The sequence below is a fragment of the Salvelinus alpinus genome, chromosome 3 (assembly GCF_045679555.1).
Source record: "Salvelinus alpinus chromosome 3, SLU_Salpinus.1, whole genome shotgun sequence".
NCBI classification, from domain to species: domain Eukaryota; kingdom Metazoa; phylum Chordata; class Actinopteri; order Salmoniformes; family Salmonidae; genus Salvelinus; species Salvelinus alpinus.
In genome coordinates, this window is record NC_092088.1 from 39,270,788 (window position 1) to 39,293,649 (window position 22,862).

A 22,862-nucleotide genomic window follows, 5' to 3' on the forward strand; every position below is an offset into this window, starting at 1 on the left:
TACTTGGATTTCTGCATAAATTAGTCTTAAAATTTGACCTGATCTTCATTTTAGTCACAACAATAGACAAACAACAGTGTGCTTAAACTAATAACACACAAATTATTGTATTTTTCTTGTCTATATTGAATACATCATTTAAACATTCAGTGTAGGTTGGAAAACATATGTGAACCCCTAGGCTAATGACTTTTCCAAAAGCCAATTGGAGTCAGGAGTCAGCTAACCTGGAGTCCAATCAATGAGACGAGATTGGAGATGTTGGTTAGAGCTGCCCTGCCCTATAAAAACACTCACAAAATGTCTGCTATTTACAAGAAGCATTGCCTGGTGTGAACCATGCCTCGAACAAAAGAGATCTCAGAAGACCTAAGATTAAGAATTGTTGACTTGCATAAAGCTGGAATGGGTTACAAACGTATCTCTAAAAGCTTTGATGTTCAATAGTCCACGGTAAGACAAATTGTCTGTAAATGGAGAAAGTTCAGCACTGTTGCTACTCTTCCTAGGAGTGGCCGTTTTGCAAAGATGACTGCAGTAGCACAGCACAGAATGCTCAATGAGGTTAAGAGGAATCCTAGAGTGTCAGCTAAAGACTTACAGAAATCTCTGGAGTCTACGATATGTCAAACACTAAACAAGAATGGTATTCATGGGAGGACACCACAAAAGAAGCCACTGCTTTCCAAAAACAAAACATTGCTGCACGTCTGAAGTTCGCAAAAGAGCATCTGGATATTCCACAGCGCTTCTGGCAAAATATTCTGTGGACAGATGAAACTACAGTTGAGTTGTTTGGAAGGAACACACAACACTATGGGGGGGGGGCACACCAACATCAAAACTTCATCCCAACTGTAAAGTATGGTGGAGGGAGCATTATAGTTTGGGGCTGCCTCAGGGCCTGAACCGCTAGCAATCATCAATGGAAAAAATGTATTATGAAGTTTATCAAGACATTTTGCAGGAGAATGTTAGGTTATCTGTCTGCCAATTGAAGCTCAACAGAAGTTGGGTGATGCAACAGGACAACGACCTAAAACACCAAAGTAAATCAACAACAGAATGGCTTCAACAGAAGAAAATATGCCTTCAGAGTCCTGACCTCAACCCGATTTTAAAATGCTGTGGCATGACCTCGAGCAGTTCACACCAGACATCCCAAGAATATTGCTGAACTGAAACAGTTTTGTAAACATGAATGGTCCAAAATTCCTCCTGACCATTGTGCAGGTCTGATCCACAACTACAGAAAACATTTGGTTAAGTTTATGCTGCCAAAGGAGGGTCAACCAGTTATTCACATACTTTTCCCACCCTACACTGTGAATGTTTACACAGTGTGTTCAATAAAGACATGAAAATGTATAATTGTTTGTTATTAGTTTAAGCAGACTGTTTGTCTATTGTTGTGACTTAGACGAAGATCAGATCAAATTTTATGACCAATTTATGCAGAAATCCAGGTAATTCCAAAGGGTTCACATACTTTTTCTTGCCACTGTAGCTAATAGCAGAACATTTATAGCGTACTGTGGGAATTCAAATATATTTTGTTTAATTGGGGATAGTCCGGGCCAGTCCAGTAAGTTCAGTTCAAGTCTAATTAGTCAAGTGTAGTCCGCCCAGTCTAGTCAATCAGTCATGTCTAGCCACGTGTCCAAACAGGCTTGGACCCCGGACATTGCTGTGCATTGTTTTTCACTATATGTCTCATAATTTATAAGATCTGCTGGGTATTGATTGAATAGGAGGCAAGCTCAACTGACCATTATTAGGCAATACTCTCAAGAGAATAAGATACATGAATTCAGAGATTACATCTGTATCCATTTCAAACAACCAAAATAGAGGTTTCTTTTAGACAAAAAATAAAAACTTTCTCTATCAAAACCTTTTGACCCTTAGAACAGACTTTCTAAACCCAGAGGCGCAACATCGCGAGACTTCCAGGAACGCTTGCGAAAGAGACAAAGCAGACCGCTTTGGGGTTTGAGAAGTCAATGGCCATGTTCGAGAGGATCAAAAACTGTAGTGTATCATGGGTAAATTGTGACTGACTTATCAACAAATAGAGTAGTTATTTATGATGCAAAGTTATTTGTAGATCAGTCAGTCGGCAGCCAATTGAGAGAAGATAAACATTATTCCTTAGTTGTAAATTGCCATAAGTAGTTGAACATGTAATTACTCCAACCTCATAAAATTGACAGACTGACACGTTTTCTTTCCGTAAACAACTTCATATTGGAGTTCCTCTCATTTGACCGCCTTTACATGCGCAGTTCGGCGCAAGATGACTGTTAGACCCGATGACGTGTTTCTGCGCATCAGCTTAGCTAGATCGTCACTAGTTACCACAACTACAAAGTCACAAGGCCTGTCTACACGACCAATCAGGTGAGGGAGTGTAATAACACGTTTACCGGTTTCGGTATATTTCGAGTTCAAGTTTTATGTTTAATGGTGTTTTCAAGACAATTGCGAATTTGGAAAGAAATTAGATCAAATCATGACGTCAATGATCTTCAGGTCGGAAAGTCCGAGTTCTAGAAAGATGCTTAATGACTTAAATGTAATGCAAGAGTTGTCGACTTGGAATTCGGAGTTGGATGACCGTTCAAAACTATTTTTCCCAGTCGGAGGTAGTTTTTTTCCCGAGTTCCCAGTTGTCTTGAATGCACTGAAATCAGAAGACGGGGATTTCCGAGTTTCAAGTTGTTTTGAATGGGACACACATAACTAAGTATGCCATGTTCAAAACAACTGAGAATCAGGACGTTCAAGACAACTGGGAACCACCAATACATTCGGCAACGCCACTGACGTTCATAACATTGTGAAAGGACAAAAGGGTAAGTTGTCTTTTTCTTTTTTAGTTAACTAATATACTAGTTATAGCTAACTTGCAACTCTCATCTAAAATGAGCTAGTTAACTAGCATAATGGATTCCATTCCAACCACAGAGTTATTCTATTTGATAGAGCAACATTGTTCGTTTTTAGATTCTCTACAAGCCTTTCATTATAATAGTAATATAGCCTATCATATTATTTCTATATATATTTTTTTTAAAAATTTTTTGGGGGGGGGGTAGATCAGCTTTAATATTGCAGATAGATTGTGGCTTCCGTCAATGTAATTGTCTGCATCATTTCCAATATAATATATATTTTAAAATATATTTTCCTTTATTAGTTCCCCCTAATCCTACCATCCCTCCCAATCCCTCGCCTATCGTATTCTTTACCTTTAACAGATGCACAGGAAACACTGCAAAGAGCTTTGGGGTGTTTAGAAAAGTGCGATGCAATTCCAATCAATTATTATAATACTGTTTTGCCATCTTCCGTAGCTTGAAGACCATGCCTTTGCACAGAGATGGAAACTGATTAAAAAAAATAAAAAGCTGGACTGCAAGGTGATAATAAACATCGCACAAGTTATCTGCTTTACTTTCCTGGTTTTAAGGTAAATATGAAAAAGTATATCTACCTACTGTTCGTAAAAGTCTATAGCTGCATTTATTTAAGATGTAAAAATAAAAAAATGACCGTAGTAAGTGCCAAATAAATCAACAGGGTTGAAATCTTAAATTAGCCAAAAAATTAACTAATTTAAAAAGAAAAAAAACGGAATATTTATGCGAAAGTGTGTATGTTTTACTTTACGTGATCTACTTGTCCGTTTGTTTAAATGCCATTTTAAAAACAATGCAGCTGTAGTCTGACACAGTGGACGCATCATAATACCCATAAAACCTAGCGGCCAAACGCAGCAATGGTTCCAATTGTCTTTCCACCATTCATTTTTTACATAGTGAATTTTACCAACACTTCAAATTAAGTACAGTATGTGTTTGGTGTAATTCTTTCTCGGATAAGGTGAGTTATCAATATATTTGTCTAAATTTACCCCAAAAATCGAAATGCTAATTAGCAACAGAGAAGACCTCAGCAAGACTACAAATTCCTGCAGGAAGCTCCTGCATATCACCTCTAGCCAACGCTTTCAGCTACGTTCACCAGTGCGATCAGATACCTGTGCCCAATCCATGTTGAATCCGCATTGAAATCTGCATTGAAATGAATACTTTTAGATTTGTGTAGATTGTTGTGAATTGTTAGATACTACTGCACTGTTGGAGCTAGGAACACAAGCATTTCGCTAGACCCGCAATAACATCTGCTAAATATGTGTATGTGACCAATAAAATTTGATTTTGAATTGAATAAAGTGTTTAACTTATTATGTCCCCTTTCTCTGTCTTGGCTAGCCACTGACTACACTTGAACTAGTTAGCAGAGCAGTAGATAAATAATATTTTTGTATTACTTAGCCTAGATAATTGTTTGTACAGTATGTCGACTGGTGTCTATTTCAGACCTTATGACATTTTTCAAGAATGAAAATTTAAAAGGAGAGAAGACTGCTATAAGTCTGGCCATGTGGAGAAGTGCCGCTATAGTTAGGGGCAACTTGCCGGTTTGGAGAAGGCCAGCATGAGGGATAATGTGTATCCTGTGTCGGTGAGTAGCTATTAAGTTTGCGCATTTTAGCAATACAATGTGTTCTATACAGCTGACAACATTCTGTCAAACATTAGAATATTTTGGGTTAAGACAAGTTACTATGAGTAAGGGCAAACATCATGATAAACTTGCAAGCTGGGTTTGAATAAGACATCCGATTATCACTGCATGTAGAATATTTGGTTTTATTATAGCTAACAAATAACCAAATCATTGATGGGTCACGCGTTATCAAACATCACTCCCTTATCTGATTGGTCGAATTTGTGGCCGTGGGAACTAGTGACGACTGCGAATGTGCTACTCGGAACTAGGAAGCTCTGAAATATGTGACTTGCTAACTGGTTGTAATTATACACGTGCCGCGTTCAAAAATGAAAAAAAAAATTAGGCTGATATTTAATCGGATGTATAAATATGATACCCTTTTAAATAATCGAACGACCTAGAAAAGCACTCAGCATTATTTACAAAAATGTAACAGACGTTAATGCCGTAGTTGTACATTTTCTGTGAAAATCACTACAATACATGTGCTTTAGCTAACACCCTGGCCTGGCTAAACTATCTAGCTACTTAAAATAAAAATATATAGACAAAAATGAGCAATAAAAAATAAATAAACATATCTAGCGACTTGCCTTTCTAAAATGGGGGTCCGCACCGGGATATCCAGTACATCAACATTTCCGTTATATCCAAATTGCTGTTATTATGAGGAAATATACCGTTGAAATGTAACGGTTGATTTTAAATCTGCAGAAGGTATTTCATTTAATTACCTTAAGTGAGGTACCAGAATATAAAGACTACAATAACCACAACTGTGAACTCGGAAATCTCCGATTTACTCCAGCGCGTTCAAGACAACTGGGAATTTGGGGGGGGGGGGGGGGAACGAGCTCCGCCTGGGAACAATCGTTTTGAACCGTCATCGAAGTCGGAAACTCTGGCATCTTTCAAGAGCTCAGTCTTTCCGGCCTGAACATCATCGACGTCATGATTTGAGCTCTTATTTTTCGAGTTCCCAGTTGTCTTGAAAGCTCCTTAAAATAACCTTTACTGGAAAATGTTAATCTCTTTTCATTGGTCGTTTTTTTTGTCTCCCAAGTTAAACAGCTAAAATCTTCGGAAAGTACCAGTTTACATAGATAACGATTTAAACAACAATTAAGAAATATATTCAGCTACCAGTAAACGACAGCAAGTTAGCTAGCTACGTAACATTAGCAAGCAAGCCAGATAGAAGCCAGAGGATCTCAGCCAGACGTGGGACCAAGTAACGTTAACGTCGTTAGTCAGGCACACCCTAAATCTGGGCACCCATGACTGAAACGTAACGTTAGGCGAGAGTCATGCAACATGAAGTAGTTAGGACTTTTGTGATCATGAAAGACATTCACTAGCAACAAGAACACGCGAAGCACTTTTTTCAGAACCTGGATATGACTGTCTCATCATCATGCCAAAGACATCCGTCCGCGAGATAGCGTTTGCCAGCCAGTCTGCTAAATTCAATAGCTACACCTGGGCTAGCTAGCTAATAATTCGTTTTGTTGTGTGCTGTTGCACATATACTATTGTTGTAATATGAATGCACCGATGTATACATTTGTCGCAAGAGACGAGAACAGCACTATTTATGCTGAAGTTTCCAAAATTCTCGTCGCAACTGGACAATGGAAGAGACTGAAAAGGGATAATCCCAGATTCAATTTGATGTTGGGCGAACGGAACAGACTGCCATTTGGACGGCTTGGTAAGAGTAGCACTTTTGGCAAACTCAGTAAATGGTATTGCATGGCTTTGAATACCTTTTGTTGGAGTGTCAGTATTATTGTTCTCACCCTCAAGTTGAACCCATGAATTGTGTCGCATGAAACAGTTAATGTAGAGATCTGATGGAGGCCCATAGTAGATACACACACACACACACACACACACACACACACACACACACACACACACACACACACACACACACACACACACCACCAGTACTATTATGGCACTCACTGCATCGTTCCCAGCCTCCTTGTGAGTCTAACCAGGACTGCTGCATTTTCTGTATTATGCAAAGTACAAGAAAGTTATTCCCTTATAGCACTAATAATGTTCCTTAATTATTTTTTGTGGCCCACCCCTGTTTCACTTTTTGATTCATATTTTGGGCTTGACTATCCTGGAGCCTATAGTCTAGACTATATTGGCTACTTTGTTACGAAATTTAAACCTTATCCTGGTGACATCACTGAATCACATCCTCTGATGTAAGTACGAATGCCACACACATTGAAGTTTGACTACAGAGGAGGGAAAGGACCAGACACATGCAAAATGCTTTCCTGTGCTTACACCGCCCTATTGTCATCACTTTTTCCTTCGTGTGTTTGTTTATCCTCCATAGGTCATGAGCCAGGACTGATGCAACAGGTGAATTATTACAGAGGAGCAGACAAGTTGTGCCGCAAAGCATCTTTAGTCAAGTAGGTATTTGAACTTTGGTATTGAAAAGGGTTGTGTAATAATTTTCACTCTGATACTGTAACTTTCACTCAAATTCACACTGATGCTGTAAATATGATCAATATCCTCTTTCTTTACATTATGCAGGTTAATCAAGACTAGCCCAGAGCTTCCAGACCCCAGCAACTGGTTGCCTGAATCCTACATCATCTATCCTACTAACCTCAATACCCCCGTCGCTCCTGTAAAGAATGGCATCGGCCACCTGAAAAGTAACCCCAAGACAGATGAAAGAGAAGTTTTCCTGGCCTCTTATCACTCAAGGAAGGAAAGCGGAGAGGGAACAGTGTGGATCGCCAAGTCATCTGCTGGAGCAAAAGGTACATCCCAGTCATCACGTCTGAAGGCTCGGGTTTCTATTGACAGCTAGTACTGCTAGATACTGTAGTCATTGGGCACTATGGGGAAAATATGATAGTATTGTTGCCTAAAGAATCTCTCTTTAAGTTAATGCTTGCCTCATGTTTTTGGAAGTTTCCTTGGACTGCCCAGTGAGTTACAAACTCTTTATTGGCAAAATATGTATTCCAAGGATTGTATACAAAGATTAGGCTTGGGTTGGTTTTCTTGTTCCAGGTGCTGGAATTTTGATATCCTACGATGCAAATCAATTGCTGGAGTTCATTGATAATCAAGGGCAGGTTCATGTCATTCAGAAGTACCTAGAAAGACCACTACTGCTGCAACCTGGCAACCGTAAATTTGACATCAGGTAAGCAGCTGATACTAATATTTTTGTGAGTGATAGCACATCTAATGTGTGTTTATTACATATTTATTACCAACAAAATACCATATAGCCTTATTAATACACAATTCAGGCTGTCTGAGGAACAGTAACAGAAGCAATGTTATTGCTGGGGTTTTGCCCAGTAGTCTCTGACTCTGCGGGTTTGTGTTGTTCTTAGGAGCTGGGTGCTCGTGGACCATCAGTACAACATCTACCTTTACCGGGAGGGTGTGCTGCGGACGGCCTCGGAGCCCTACGACAGCTCCAACTTCCAGGACATGACCAGCCACCTGACTAACCACTGCATCCAGAAAGAGCACTCCCAGAACTACGGCCGCTACGAGGAGGGCAATGAGATGTTCTTCGACGAGTTCCGGCAGTACCTGCTGAGCACCCACAACATAACACTGGAGACCAGCATTTTACCTCAGATCAAGCAGATCATAAGGTAGCTACTTTTCATCCTGTGCTGTGTCTTACTTAATTGAAGATGGAAAAATACCCTTTTTTTGTCAGATGACCTTGCAAACATGACCTTTCCCTAACATGCATAGTTCTACAAATAGCTATGTACAGGTATTTGCTACACCACTACTCAGACTCCTGACAATGGTTGTTCTGTCTGGTCTCCTAGGAGCTGTTTGACATGCATTGAGCCAGCCATCAGCACTAAGCACCTGTCCTATCAGAGCTTCCAGCTCTTTGGCTTTGACTTCATGGTGGACGAAAGCTTCAAGGTGTGGCTGATCGAGATCAATGGAGCGCCGGCCTGCGCGCAGTCAGTATTATTTTATATCCTTCTCCTCCTAGTGGTCATATACACATATACAGTGCATTCAGAAAGTTTTCAGATCCTTTCCCTTTTTCCACATTTTGTTACATTACAGCCTTATTCTAAAATGGATTTTTTTTTAAATAAAAAATTACTCATCAATCTACACACAATACCCCCTAACGGCAAAGTGAAAACAGGTTGTTCGAAATGTTTGCACATTTATTAAAAATAAACAACAGAAATACCTTATTTACATAAGGTTCAGACCCTTTGCTGTGAGACTCTAAATTGAGCTCAGGTGCATCCTGTTTCCATGGTCATCCTTGAGATTTTTCTACAACTTGATTGGATTCCACCTGTGGTAAATTCAATTGTTTGGATATGATTTGGAAAGGCACACACCTGTCTATATAAGGTCCCACAGTTGACAGTGCATGTCAGAGCAAAAACCAAGCCATGAGGTTGAAGGAATTGTCCGTAGAGCTCCAAGACAGAATTCTGGGAAAGGGTACCAAAAAATGTGCAGCATTGAAGGTCCCCAAGAACACAGTGGCCTCCATCATTCTTAAATGGAAGACGTTTGTAACCACCAAGCCTCTTCCTACAGCTGGCCACCCGGCCAAACTGAGCAATCGGGGCCTTGGTCGGGAAGGTGAACAAGAACCCGATGGTCACTCTGACAGAGCTCCAGAGTTCCTCTGTGGAGATGGAAGAACCTTCCAGATGATCCAAGATGGCATTGCAGTAGGATGTGTGTATTTGTTGTTGTCTTGTTCCCGTGTCTTATCCCGTGTAAATAGCCAGTCTTTTTCGTATATATCTTAATCTCACTTTCTATCTACAAACTAAATATACTTTCCTGCAACCCGCTTCACCGAATTTGGTACGGATCTGCTATTTTTATTCCTTATAACTGGAACTTCCATCCGGAGCTAGCCAGCTAACTAGCTACTAGTCTTTGTTAGCCACGGCTAGCGGTCTTCACCTTCTTTCCGGTCATCAGCCAGCCTTGGCTCGGACAACACCTGCCAGTCTGCACAGCACGATATCAACTCGGAGCATATTGGACTGCTTCTCTCTACCATATCACCGGATTCCTGCCGCTCTGGACCATTAGGCCGGATCATCGGCGCTAGCTAGCTGCAAACGAGTGGCTACTGTTAGCTAACGCCTCTGTCCCGAAGCAAGCACCAGCTAGCCTTGAGCTAGCCTCGAGCTAGGCCTATATACCAGCTAATTCTAGGGCTACAATACATCCTTTGCTAATTGGCCTGGACCCTTTATTGTCGACACGGAGCCCCGCCGATCCATCACGACTGGACTGCCGACGTGATCGCCCGATGTGGTCTCAACAGGCTATTCTGTTACGATGTCACCGAAGAGCCATCTACTTGCCCCAGCCCGCTAGCTTTTCTGAACGCTGTGTCCCCTGCTCGCCTAGCGTAGTAGTGACTCGCGAACGGCACATGACTCACCTATTGCTGCTCTTTGGACCCTATGATCACTCTGCTACACAGCTGATGCCTCCTGGACTGTTTCAATAACACAGTACCTCATTTTGTTTACCTGTCGGCCCCAGCCTTGAACTCAGGTCCTGTATGTACCTAACTGACCCGCTCTGCCCATTCATCGCCATTGACCCGTTGTCTTAGCTCTCCTGATCAACACCTGTGATTGCTTTATGCCTCTCTCTAATGTCAATATGCCTTGTCTACTGCTGTCTTGGCTAGTTCTAATTGTTTTATTTCACTGTAGAGCCCTCAGTCCCGCTCAAAATGCCCTATATAGCTCTTTTGTCCCACCCCACACACATGTGGAGACCTCACCTGGCTTAACTGGTGCCTCCAGAGACGAAACCTCTCATCATCACTCAACGCCTAGGTTTACCTCCACTGTACACACATTCTACCATATCCTTGTCTGTACATTATGCCTTGAATCTATTCTACCACGCCCAGAAATCTGCTCCTTTTATTCTCTGTCCCCAACGCACTAAACAAACAGTTTTTATAGCCCTTAGCTGTACCCTTATCCTACTCCTCCTCTGTTCCTCTGGTGATGTAGAGATTAACCCAGGCCCTGTAGACCCCAGTTCCACTCCTATTCCCCAGCCGCTATCATTTGTTGACTTCTGTAACTGTAAAAGCCTTGGTTTCATGCATGTTAACATTAGAGGCCTTTGTTTTTTCACTGCTTTAGCACACTCCTCCAACCCTGATGTCCTAGCCATGTCTGAATCCTGGCTTAGGAAGGCCACCAAAAATTCGGACATTTCCATCCCCAACTACAACATTTTCCGTCAAGAAAGAACTGCCAAAGGGGGTGGAGTTGCAATCTACTGCAAAGATAGCCTGCAGAGTTCTGTCATGCTATCCGGGCCTCTGGCAGTCTCTATGGGGGTGCCACAGGGTTCAATTCTTGGACCGACTCTCTTCTCTGTTTACATCAATGATGTCGCTCTTGCTGCTGGTGATTCTCTGATCCACCTCTACGCAGACGACACTATTCTGTATACTTCTGGCCCTTCTTTTGACACTGTGTTAACAACCCTCCAGGCGAGCTTCAATGCCATACAACTCTCCTTCCGTGGCCTCCAACTGCTCTTAAATACAAGTAAAACCAAATGCATGCTCTTCAACCGATCACTGCCTGCTCCTGCCCGCCTGTCCAACATCACTACTTTGGACGGCTCTGACTTAGAATATGTGGACACCTACAAATACCTAGGTGTCTGGTTAGACTGTAAACTCTCCTTCCAGACTCACATCAAACATCTCCAATCCAAAGTCAAATCTAGAATTGGCTTCCTATTCCGCAACAAAGCATCCTTTACTCATGCTGCCAAACATACCCTTGTAAAACTGACCATCCTACCAATCCTCGACTTCGGTGATGTCATTTACAAAATAGCCTCCAAAACCCTACTCAATAAATTGGATGCAGTCTATCACAGTGCCATCCGTTTTGTCACCAAAGCCCCATATACTACCCACCACTGCGACCTGTACACTCTCGTTGGCTGGCCCTCGCTTCATACTCGTCGCCAAACCCACTGGTTCCAGGTCATCTACAAGACCCTGCTAGGTAAAGTCCCCCCTTATCTCAGCTCGCTGGTCACCATAGCAGCACCTACCTGTAGCACGCGCTCCAGCAGGTATATCTCTCTAGTCACCCCCAAAACCAATTCTTCCTTTGGACGCCTCTCCTTCCAGTTCTCTGCTGCCAATGACTGGAACGAACTACAAAAATCTCTGAAACTGGAAACACCTATCTCCCTCACTAGCTTTAAGCACCAGCTGTCAGAGCAGCTCATAGATTACTGCACCTGTACATAACCCATCTACAATTTAGCCCAAACAACTACCTCTTTACCTACTGTATTTATTTATTAATTTATTTTGCTCCTTTGCACCCCATTATTTCTGTCTCTACTTTGCACTTTCTTCCACTGCAAACCAACCATTCCATTGTTTTTTTTTTTTTTTTTTTTTTTTACTTGCTGTGTTGTACTCTTCGCCTCCATGGCCTTTTATATTTTTATTTATTTATACATATATTTGTTTGCCTTCACCTCCCTTATCTCACCTCACTTGCTCACATTGTATATAGACTTATTTTGATTTTTTTTCACTGTATTATTGACTATATGTTTGTTTTACTCCATGTGTAACTATGTGTTGTTGTATGTGTCGAACTGCTTTGCTTTATCTTGGCCAGGTCGCAATTGTAAATGAGAACGTGTTCTCAATTTGCCTACCTGGTTAAATAAAGGTTAAATAAAAAAAAAATAAAAAAAAAATCCAGGTCTCTGCCCAAACAGTTCGTGCTTCTACTTTTAAAAATCCACCTTTCCAGAAATAAGGTTGTTATAGACCCCCTCAGACCCCAGCTGTGCCCTGGACACTATATGTGAATTAATTGCCCCCCCATTTATCTTCAGAGTTTGTACTGTTAGATGACCTAAACTGGGATGTGCTTATGTCATGAGAATTATGTTCTCGATGTTCATAAACCAATTCAATTAAACTACTCAGTCTGCTAATCAGGATTTGTAAGATACTGATTGAAATGAAACAGACGGAGGCCCAGCTAAGATAATCAATAAGGTTTATTCACGAGAGCGCTGGTTAGTTGTACAAAACCATTCATTTTATACTAGCTCCTTACGCACATACTCTTGCACACAAACAGAATTTATGCGCACATACATTTGCACACAAGCAGTAGGTATCCTACGCACATACTGTCCTGCTACCCAGCCGACAAAGATTAGGGGAGTCCGTGAGAATCACTCCCCGTCCTCCCTCAAGATAGGGAGACCCTGGGAAGTACTCTGTGGCCCCCCAGCCAAGGTTGGCACCGAATCTTGCTCAGTCTGTTTTTAAGATACTACAATAGACATTGTTACAGTTATATTGTTTTACCCTAATTCTGACTAAAACTACACACATGACACGTTCTGACCTTTATTTTCCTTTGTTTTGTCTTTAGTTAGTATGGTCAGGGCGTGAGTTGGGGTGGGTTGTCTATGTTATGTGTTTCTATGTTTAGGTTTGTCATTTGGCCTGATATGGTTCTCAATCAGAGACAGGTGTTTTGCATTGTCTCTGATTGGGAACCATATTTAGGTTGCCTGTTTTCACTGTTGGTTTGTGGGTGTTTGTTTCCTGTGTCTGTGTTCGTGCCACACGGGACTGTTTCGGTTATTAATTATATTAAAACATGGACACTTACCACTCTGCGTCTTGGTCCGATCCCTGCTACACCTCCTCTTCGTCTGAAGATCAGCCGTTACAACACATCATTTATTATAATTGTACTGACTAGCACTACACACGTAATTGATTATAATTTCATGATTCTAATCAATTTCATACAATTATATGGCTTCAGGGTGGAATATTCTAGTCATTAATTTAAACCTATAAATTCCATCAACAGCTTAACACCCCGGCCGTCCTACAATCTAAGCTAGAGGCCCTCAATCTCACAAATTATCATGGAACCTACCAGGTAAAACCCTAAATCCGTATAAACACGGGCACCCTCATAGATATCATCCTGACCAACCTGCCCTCTGAATACACCTCTGCTGTCTTCAACCAGGATCTCAGCGACCACTGCCTCATTGCCTGCGTCTGTAATGGGTCCGTAACCACCCCTCATCACGGTCAAACGCTCCCTAAAACACTTCAGCGAGCAGGCCTTTCTAATCGACCTGGACCGGGTATCCTGGAAGGATATTGACCTCATTCCGTCAGTAGAGGATGCCTGGTTATTCTTTAAAAGCGCTTTCCTCACCATCTTAAATAAACATGCCCCAATCAAAAAAATGTATAACTAAGAACAGATATAGCCCTTGGTTCACTCCAGACTTGACTGCCATTGACCAGCACAAAAACATCCAGTGGCGTACTGCATTAGCATCGAATAGCCCTTCGATATGCAACTTTTCAGGGAAGTTAGGAACCAATATACACAGGCAGTTAGGAAAGCAAAGGCTAGCTTTTTCAAACAGAAATTTGCATCCTGTAGCACAAACTCGAAAAGGTTCTGGGACACTGTAAAGTCCATGGAGAATAAGAGCACCTCCTCCCAGCTGCCCACTGCACTGAGGCTAGGAAACACTGTCACCACCAATAAATCCACGATAATCAAGAATTTCAATAAGCATTTTTCTACGGCTGGCCATGCTTTCCACCTGGCTACCCCTACCCCGGTCAACAGCTTTGCACCCCGCACAGCAACTTGCCCAAGCCACCCCTATTTCCCCTTCACCCAAATCCAGATAGCTGATGTTCTGAAAGAGCGGCAAAATCTGGACCCCTACAAATCATCTAGGCTCAACAATCTGGACCCTCTCTTTCTTAAATTATCCGCAACCCCTATTACTAACCTGTTGAACCTCAATTTCGTATTGTCTGAGATCCCTAATGATTGGAAAGCTGCTGCGGCCATCCCCCTATTCAAAGGGGGAGACACTTTAGACCCAAACTGTTACAGACCTATATCTATCCTACCCTGCCTTTCTAAAGTCTTTGAAAGCCAAGTTAACAAACAGATCACCGACCATTTTCAATCCCACCGTACCTTCTCCGCTATGCAATCTGGTATTCGAGCTGGTCATGGGTGCACCTCAGCCACACTCAAGGTCCTAAACAATATCATAACCACCATCGATAAAAGACAATACTGTGCAGCCATCTTCATCGACCTGGCCAAGGCTTTCGACTCTGTCAATCACCGCATTCTTATCGGCACACTCAACAGCCTTGGTTGATCAAATGACTGCCTCGCCTGGTTCACCAACTACTTCTCAGATAGAGTTCAGTGTGTCAAATCGGAGGGCCTGTTGTCCGGACCTCTGGCAGTCTCTATGGGGGTGCCACAGGGTTCAATTCTCGGGCCAACTCTTTTCTCTGTATATATCAATGATGTCGCTCTTGCTGCTGGTGATTCTCTGATCCACTTCTACGCAGATGACACCATTCTGTATACCTCTGGCCCTTCTTTGGACACTATGTTAACTAACCTCCAGACAAGCTTCAATGCCATACAACACTCCTTCCGTGGCCTCCAGCTGCTCTTAAATGCAAGTAAAACTAAATGCATGCTCTTCAACCGATCGCTGCCCGCACCTGCCCGCCCGTCCAGCATCACTACTCTGGACGGTTCTGACTTAGAATATGTGGACAACTACAAATACCTAGGTGTCTGGTTAGACTGTAAACTCTCCTTCCAGACTCACATTAAGCATCTCCAATCTAGAATTTGCTTTTTATTTCACAACAAAGCATCCTTCACTCATGCTGCTGAACATACTCTCGTAAAACTGACTATCCTACCGATCCTTGACTTCGGCAATGTCATTTTACAAAATAGCCTCCAACACACTCTACTCAGCAAATTGGATGCAGTCTATCACAGTGCCACCAAAACTCCATATACTACCCACCACTGCGACCTGTATGCTCTCATTGGCTGGCCCTCGCTTCATATTCATCACCAAACCCACTGGCTCCAGGTCATCTATAAGTCTTTGCTAGGTAAAGCCCCACCTTATCTCAACTCACTGGTCACCATAGCAGCACCCACCCGTAGCAGGCGCTCCAGCAGGTATATTTCACTGGTCATCCCCAAAGCCAACTCCTCATTTGCCCGCCTTTCCTTCCAGTTCTCTGCTGCCAATGACTGGAACGAATTGCAAAAATCACTGAAGCTGGAGACTTATATCTCCCTCACTAACTTTAAGCATCAGCTGTCAGAGCAGCTTACCGATCATTGCACCTGAACTCAGCCCATCTGTAAATAGCCCACCCAACTACCTCATCCCCATATTGTTATTTATTTTTTGCTCCTTTGCACCCCAGCATCTCTACTTGCACCTTCATCTTCTGCACATCTATCACTCCAGTGTTTAATTGCTAAATTGTAATGATTTTGCCACTATGGCCTATTTATTGCCTTAACTCCCTAATCTTACTACATTTGCACACACTGAATATAGACTTTCCTATTGTGTTATTGACTGTACATTTGTTTATCCCATGTGTAACTCTGTGTTTTTTGTGTCGTTTTGCTTTATCTTGGCCAGGTCGCAGTTGTAAATGAGAACTTGTTCTCAACTGGCCTACCTGTTTTAAATAAAGGTGAAAATATATATATTTTTTAAACAACCAGCTCTGCAGCACTCCACCAATCAGGCATTTATGGTAGAGTGGCCAGACGGAAGCCACTCCTCAGTATAAGGCATATGACAGCCCGCTTAGAATTTCCCAAAAGGCACTTAAAGAACTCTCAGACCATGAGAAATACGATTCTCTGGTCTGATGAAAACAAGAACTCTTTGGCCTGAATGCCGATCGTCATGTCTGGAGAAGACTTGGCAACATCCCTACGTTGAAGCACGGTGTTGGCAGCAATCATGCTGTGTGGATTTTTTTCAGGATCGAGGGAAAGATGAACGGAGCAAAGTACAGAGATCCTCGATGAAAACCTGCTCCAGGGCGCTCAGGTTCCTGAGACTGGGGCGAAGGTTCACCTTCCAACAGAACAACGACTCTAAGCACACAGCCAAGACAACGCAGGAGTGGCTTCGGGACAAGTCTCTGAATGTCCTTTAGTGGCCCAGCCAGAGCCCAGACTTGAACACGAATGAACATCTCTGGAGAGACCTGAAAATAGCTGTGCAGCGACGCTCGCCATCCAACCCGACGGAGCTTGAGAAGAATGGGAGAAACTCCCCAAATACACCTGTGCCAAGGTGTTAGCGTCATACACAAGAAGACTTGAGGCTGTATTCGCTGCCAAAGGTTTTTCAGCAAAGTACTGAGTAAAGGGTCTGAATACTTGTTTGATATTTCAGCTTTTTATTTTAAAGAAATTTACAAAAAATTCTAAAACCTGTTTTTGCTTTGTGGTATTGTGTTTAGATTGAGGCGAAAAAACGATTTAATCTATTTTAGAATAAGGCTGTAACGTAACACAATGTGTGTCAGTTATATATTTGCTCGTTCACGCTAGTTTCTGTCCAACCGAGAGGTTTGGGCAGAGATTTGAATTATTTTGAAAATGTTTGTTCCATTGTTCAAAGCTATGTCAACCCCCCATATTAGGCTTAATTAATGTTGTGTCTTTTGATGACTGACGTGCCAGTGAACCTAAATGTGCTTGTAAAATTGTCCTTTGAATCATTCATTTTTCCCAGTATCATCTCACTAAGCCTGATTTTAAGGGGCATCTTATTAATTGCACTCTCTCTCCATCCTCTAGGAAACTCTACCCGGAGCTATGCCAAGGTATCGTGGACGTAGCCATCTCCAGTGTCTTCCCACTGAACAATGATTCCGAACGATCATCTTCCTCCTCCCCCGCTCCTTACTCCTCCTCCCCCTCCTTTTCCACTCTCAATTCATCCTGTTCCTCGCCGAAACTGAGAGGACCCCTCAACGTGGGCCCATTCACCCGATTGTAAGTCCCTCCTCTGCTTCAGAAGTTCCAACCTCTGCCCTCTGCTCCTCACTCCTACGCTTTTCCCGTGATGTCCCACAGGCCAGGAAGCTTTGCCATCTCATTGGTTCTTGCATGGCAAGTTTTGTCTCGAATGGGAATACCCTTGTGATTGACTGAAGATTGTGTGACTTTCTCGTATATGCTACCACATTCTCCTCCCCATAACCCCACAGTGGAAGCGCATTTCAGAGGAAAGCCTGGACAGGCATGCAGAAAATGAATGTGTGTAGACTTGGTGAATGTTCGGATGGTGATGAGGATTAAGATAAATTGGCGACAGACTGATGACGGATTTGGGGGTCCCAGAACAAGAAGAGATTCCCTTAGACTGCGCCCCGAGACTGTATGGACGACCTCTGAAGATGGAGGGGACGCTTCACTTATTCTACAGACTTTAGTGCCTTACATCTCCACCCATACCCCCTTAAAGATGCAACCTGTCGATTTAGCATAGCGCCTCTGCTACTGTGTGTGTTATGTGAGCCTGTGTATTGTCGGTCAGGCAAGTGTGTATGTCTGTGTGGTCTAGTCTTTTTTTTCTCTGGGTTTGGAGATCTTTGGATTTTATCCACAAAAGTTAGCATTATCAGGGGGGGGGGGGGGGGGGGACGGGACGTTCCTACATCTTGATATGAATACCTGACATTGATTATAGGCATACTTCATATCATGGTTATTCACAAAGCCCCGGAGTGTTTTTTGTACTGTATTTTAAAAGAGGATCAAAGCAGAAAATAGGCTACATTTTATTGCTACTGTAATTGTATTATAGCTATTTGATAGCTATTATTCCATGCACGCTGTGTAGTGTTAGGTCTTCCATTTTGACAGACTTTTATTCAAGTTCATTTAGTCAGTGTTGTTCATTCACACTATAAAAGATTCCTAGACAGATTACTCTTTTTTTCCTCTGTCAACAAAGAGCATTTGTGGACGGACTAGAGATAAACCTCCCCTGTTTAATTTGAGACTAGCTTTGCAACTTCAGAACATTTCAACCCATTTGAACCTTCTAAAGGTTCTACCGGTCAAACTGTTACACGGTTATGCATGGGGATCTCCACTACAGCTGTAGATCTGTTTTTTGTTTGTGATTTTAATAGAGATTGCATGTCGGTGTGGAAGCATGTTACTGTGTCTGTTGTGTGTCATAATGGAAGTAGGCCTACTCTCCCTTTTGCCTCTAATACTGATGGTTCTTAGCCAAGAGCTGCCTTTTTTTTAAATGGTCTATTTCATAGAAAGTGAGTTTCTTGTTAGTTTTTGCTTGCTTCCTTTGAAAACCTGTAGTAAACGTAGTAGCTTCAAACCCACAAAACGACTTTGTCAACGCAAGTATTATTCTTATTTTTATTTTTTAAAGGATTTTTAGACTTCTAACGCTGTTGGTTATGGTGTTGCATAGCTTCCATGATAGTACGTGGAGTTGTTATGCATGCATGCTAACAAGTAGTTTTCCCTGCCCTTGTCTGTCTGTGTTAAACTGTAATATTCAGTGTAGACAACCTGACCACGTTCAGTTTACAGAGGCTTTGTAGCATTATCACCCACAGTTAACTCTTTGATTAAGTTACTTCGTCTGTTAAACGTTTGTTTTAAGTATTAGTTAGTCCCTTAAAAGGGGCAATCCGCAGTTGAAACGATAACGAAGTGCTTCTGTTTCGGTAAAAAGCTACGGGGATGCGGCTGGAAAAATGTAACCACTCTCAAATTCATAGACCGAGCTATGGATGCAAGGACTGTCCATCCATGATATCAACATGATAGTTTTAACCATGTTTTTAGGCTATTGTTTGTTTACAAACATTGAAGTAAACCAAGCATATACACTACATGACCAAAAGTATGTGGACACCTGTTCGTTGAACATCTCATTAAAACAATTATCGGCATAAACATGGACTTGGTCCCCCTTTGCTGCTATAACAGCCTCCACTCTTCTGGGAAGGCTTTCCACTAGATGTTGGAACATTGCTGCTGGGACTTGCTTCCATTCAGCCACAAGAGTATTAGTGAGGTCGGGCACTGATGTTGGGTGATTAGGCCTGGCTCGCAGTTGGCGTACCAATTCATCCTAAAGGTGTTCGATGGGGTTGATGTCAGGGCTCTATGCAGGCCAGTCAAGTTCTTCCACACAGATGTCGACAAAACATTTCTGTATGAACCTTGCTTTGTGCACAGGGGCATTGTCATGCTAAAACAGGAAAGGGCCTTCCCCAAAATGTTGCCACAAAGTTGTAAGCACAGAATTGTCTAGAATGTCATTATATGCTGTAGCATTAAGATTTCACTTCACTGGACTAAGGGGCCTAGCCCGAACCATGGAAAACAGCCCCAGAACATTATTCCTCAGACGATTATTCCTCCAAACTATGGATTTGGGCAGGTAGCGTTCTCCTGGCATCTGCCAAACCCAGATTTGTCCGTTGGACTGCCAGTTGTTGAAGCGTGATTCGTCGCTCCAGAGTCCAATGGTGGCGAGCTTTACACCACGCCAGTCAACGCTTGGCATTGCGCATGGAGATCGTAGGCTTGTGTGCGGCTGCTGGACCATGGAATCCCATTTCATGAAGCTCCCGACGAACAGTTCTTGTGCTGACGTTGCTTCCAGAGGCAGTTTGGAACTCGGTAGTGTTGCAACCAAGGACAGACAATTTTTACACGCTTCAGCACTCAGTCCCGTTCTGTGTACTTGTGTGGCCTACCACTTCAAGGCTGAGCCATTGTTGCTCTTAAAAGTTTCCACTTCACAATAACAGAACTTACAGTTGACCGGGGCAGCTCTTAACAGGGCAGAAATTTTACGAACTGACTTATTGGAAAGGTGGCATCCTATGACTGTGCCATGTTGAAACTCACTGAGCTCTTCAGTAAGGCCATTCTACTGCCAAGGTTTGTGTATGGAGATTGCATGGCTGTGTGCTCGATTTTATACACATGTCAGCAAGGGTGAGGCTGAAATAGCCAAGTCAACTAATTTGAAGGGGTGTCCACATACTTTTGAATATATCGTGTATTTTGGGTTCTGATGGGATATGACAGTTTAACTTAACTCATGAGGCATGTGCAAGTTATATTCTTCAAGAATCAATGGGTACAACTGCAGACTGCCCCTTTAACCACTACCGCTTCTCTTCATTATCACACATTTTCAAATATTTTAGTTGAGGTCATGCTTCAACATGTTTTGAGTGAAACACCGGTTAAGGGACAACATTGGCACATATTTATATTTTAATCCGTATCTTATGTTTACAAGATTGCTATGGGGAATGATGTACGGACAAGTGAATGACTGCTAAAATATAATCTATTTGATATGCACATGGTCAAAACATACAATGGCTATGAATTATATTATATAGTATTTGCCGTTGAATGTTCAGTTAGATTGTATATCATAGGGGGGGGAGTTTGTTTCTAGATTTAAATTTTTTTGGTAAGAGCTAAACTTTATTATTCAACATATTGGAAAATATCCAAAGACTATCAGTATTATCAAAATTAGGGAAATGTCTTTCAATCCAAGGGAAGGGGTGTCTTAGTGGGAATTGCCTCTTGATGTTTGGAAGACGCAATAAACCTCCTTCATATAAATGCACCTTTCATTTGTTTGATTGCAAAAAGATACATTTGGCTATTGCTATCTGGTCTGTGTGACTGTTAATTGTTCAATCTCTTGTAACGTCTGGTTCTCCTCAGTTTATTTGCACTGAACGTTTCCCATTTTTAATTACTTGCATTATCATCGTATTTTGTGAATTCCTATTTCTTACCAAAGAAAATGTCTTTATGTCTAAAATGAATGTCTTTCTTTTCCCCCGTACTATTACTTCTCTAGCTATGAATGTGAGTTGTAGGTATTTCAAGGCCTTTAAAGAGCAATGTGTAACTTCCTTTGAGTGTACTGCCATGGGAGATGAAGTGACTTAAATCTGTCATTATCAAACATTTTTCACTAAACCAAGGCAGCCAAGAAGAAAGAAATCCGTATAAGACATAACAGCAACATTGGCACATTTGAAATGTTAAGCTCTCCTCCAGTCAACAAGATTTTACTGTACTGTATGTAGTCAGAGGAATGCCTATGATGTGTTTTTCTTTTGCTAATGTTTCTCAAACTTTTGCATGAAAATTTGATTGGGTAAAAAATGTATGTAGAATAAAATGAATTGTTGATCTGCGGCTCCTGACTTCTCTTGTGGTGTAAACTGATATAAGACCCAGGGATGTACACTAGATATAATATACAGAACTAGTCTAAAGTTTTAGAAAACCTACTCATTCAAAAGTTTTTCTTTATTTTTACTGTTTTCTACATTGTAGAATAATAGTGTAGACATCAACTCTATGAAATAACACATGAAATCATGGAACCAAAAAAGTGTTTTTGATGACAGCTTTGCACACTCTCAACCAGCTTCACCTGTAATGTTTTTCCAACAGTCTTGAAGGAGTTCCCACATATGAGCTTTTTCTTCACTCTGCGGTCCAACTCATCCCAAACCATCTCAATTGTGTTGAGGTCGGGTGATTGTGGAGGCCAGGTCATCTGATGCAGCACTCCATCACTCTCCTTCTTGGTCAAATTTAGACTCATCAGATGACAGGACAGATTTCCACCAGTCTACTGTCCATTGCTTGTGTTTCTTGGCCCAAGCAAGTCTTCTTATTGCTGTCCTTTTAGTAGTGGTTTCTTTGCAGCAATTCGACCATGAAGGCCTGATTCATGCAATATCCTCTGAACAGTTGATGTTGAGATGTGTCTGTTACTTGAACTCTGTGAAGCATTTATTTGGGCTGCAATTTCTGAGGCTGGTAACTCTAATGAACTTCTGCAGCAGAGCTAACTCTCTTCCTTTCCTGTGGTGGTCCTCATGAGAGCCAGTTTCATCATAGCGCTTGATGGTTTTTGTGACTGCACTTGAAGAAACTTTCAAGTTTCTCAATGTTCTGGATTGACTGACCTTCATGTCTTAAATTAATGATGGGCTGTTGTTTCTCTTTGCTTATTTGAGCTGTTCTTGCCATAACATGGACTTGGTCTTTTACCAAATAGGGCTATCTTCTGTATAACACCCCTACTTTGTCACAACACAACTGATTGGGTCAAATACATTAAGAAGGAAAGAAATTCCCCAAATTAACTTTTAACAAGGCACACCTGTTATTTGAAATGCATTCCAGGTGACTACCTCATTGAGCTGGTTGAGAGAATGCCAAGAGTGTGCAAAGCTGTCATCAAGGCAAAGGGTGCCTACTATGAAGAATCTCAAATATAAAATA

General features: G+C 41.9%; 1 protein-coding gene across 4 annotated transcripts; it reads left to right on the forward strand.

Annotated features, from left to right (window-relative positions):
• Positions 1 to 2,365: 2,365 nt before the first annotated feature.
• Positions 2,366 to 21,761, forward strand: LOC139570665 (tubulin--tyrosine ligase-like). 4 transcript variants are annotated; one of them, XM_071392737.1, is made up of 8 exons: positions 2,366 to 2,855; positions 3,357 to 3,472; positions 6,941 to 7,019; positions 7,147 to 7,379; positions 7,636 to 7,771; positions 7,968 to 8,237; positions 8,424 to 8,567; positions 17,337 to 21,761. In XM_071392737.1, the coding sequence occupies exons 3-8, from the start codon at positions 6,958 to 6,960 to the stop codon at positions 17,536 to 17,538; spliced, it is 1,047 nt and encodes a 348-aa protein (XP_071248838.1). In that variant the 5' UTR covers positions 2,366 to 2,855; positions 3,357 to 3,472; positions 6,941 to 6,957; the 3' UTR covers positions 17,539 to 21,761. The 4 variants fall into 4 exon arrangements, with proteins under 4 accessions (XP_071248838.1, XP_071248836.1, XP_071248837.1 ...); XM_071392735.1 differs by lacking the exons at positions 2,366 to 2,855; positions 3,357 to 3,472; positions 17,337 to 21,761 and adding exons at positions 5,438 to 6,292; positions 9,172 to 10,757; XM_071392736.1 differs by lacking the exons at positions 2,366 to 2,855; positions 3,357 to 3,472; positions 17,337 to 21,761 and adding exons at positions 5,439 to 6,292; positions 10,764 to 13,297.
• The last annotated feature ends 1,101 nt before the right edge of the window (positions 21,762 to 22,862 follow it).

Coding starts and splice junctions, on each gene's coding strand:
- LOC139570665 (XM_071392734.1), top strand. CDS start 6,124: ATGAATGCACCGATGTATACATTTGTCGCAAGAGACGAGAACAGCACT. Junction 6,293..6,940: donor ACTGCCATTTGGACGGCTTG/GTAAGAGTAGCA, acceptor TATCCTCCATAG/GTCATGAGCCAGGACTGATG. Junction 8,568..17,336: donor GGAGCGCCGGCCTGCGCGCA/GTCAGTATTATT, acceptor TCCATCCTCTAG/GAAACTCTACCCGGAGCTAT.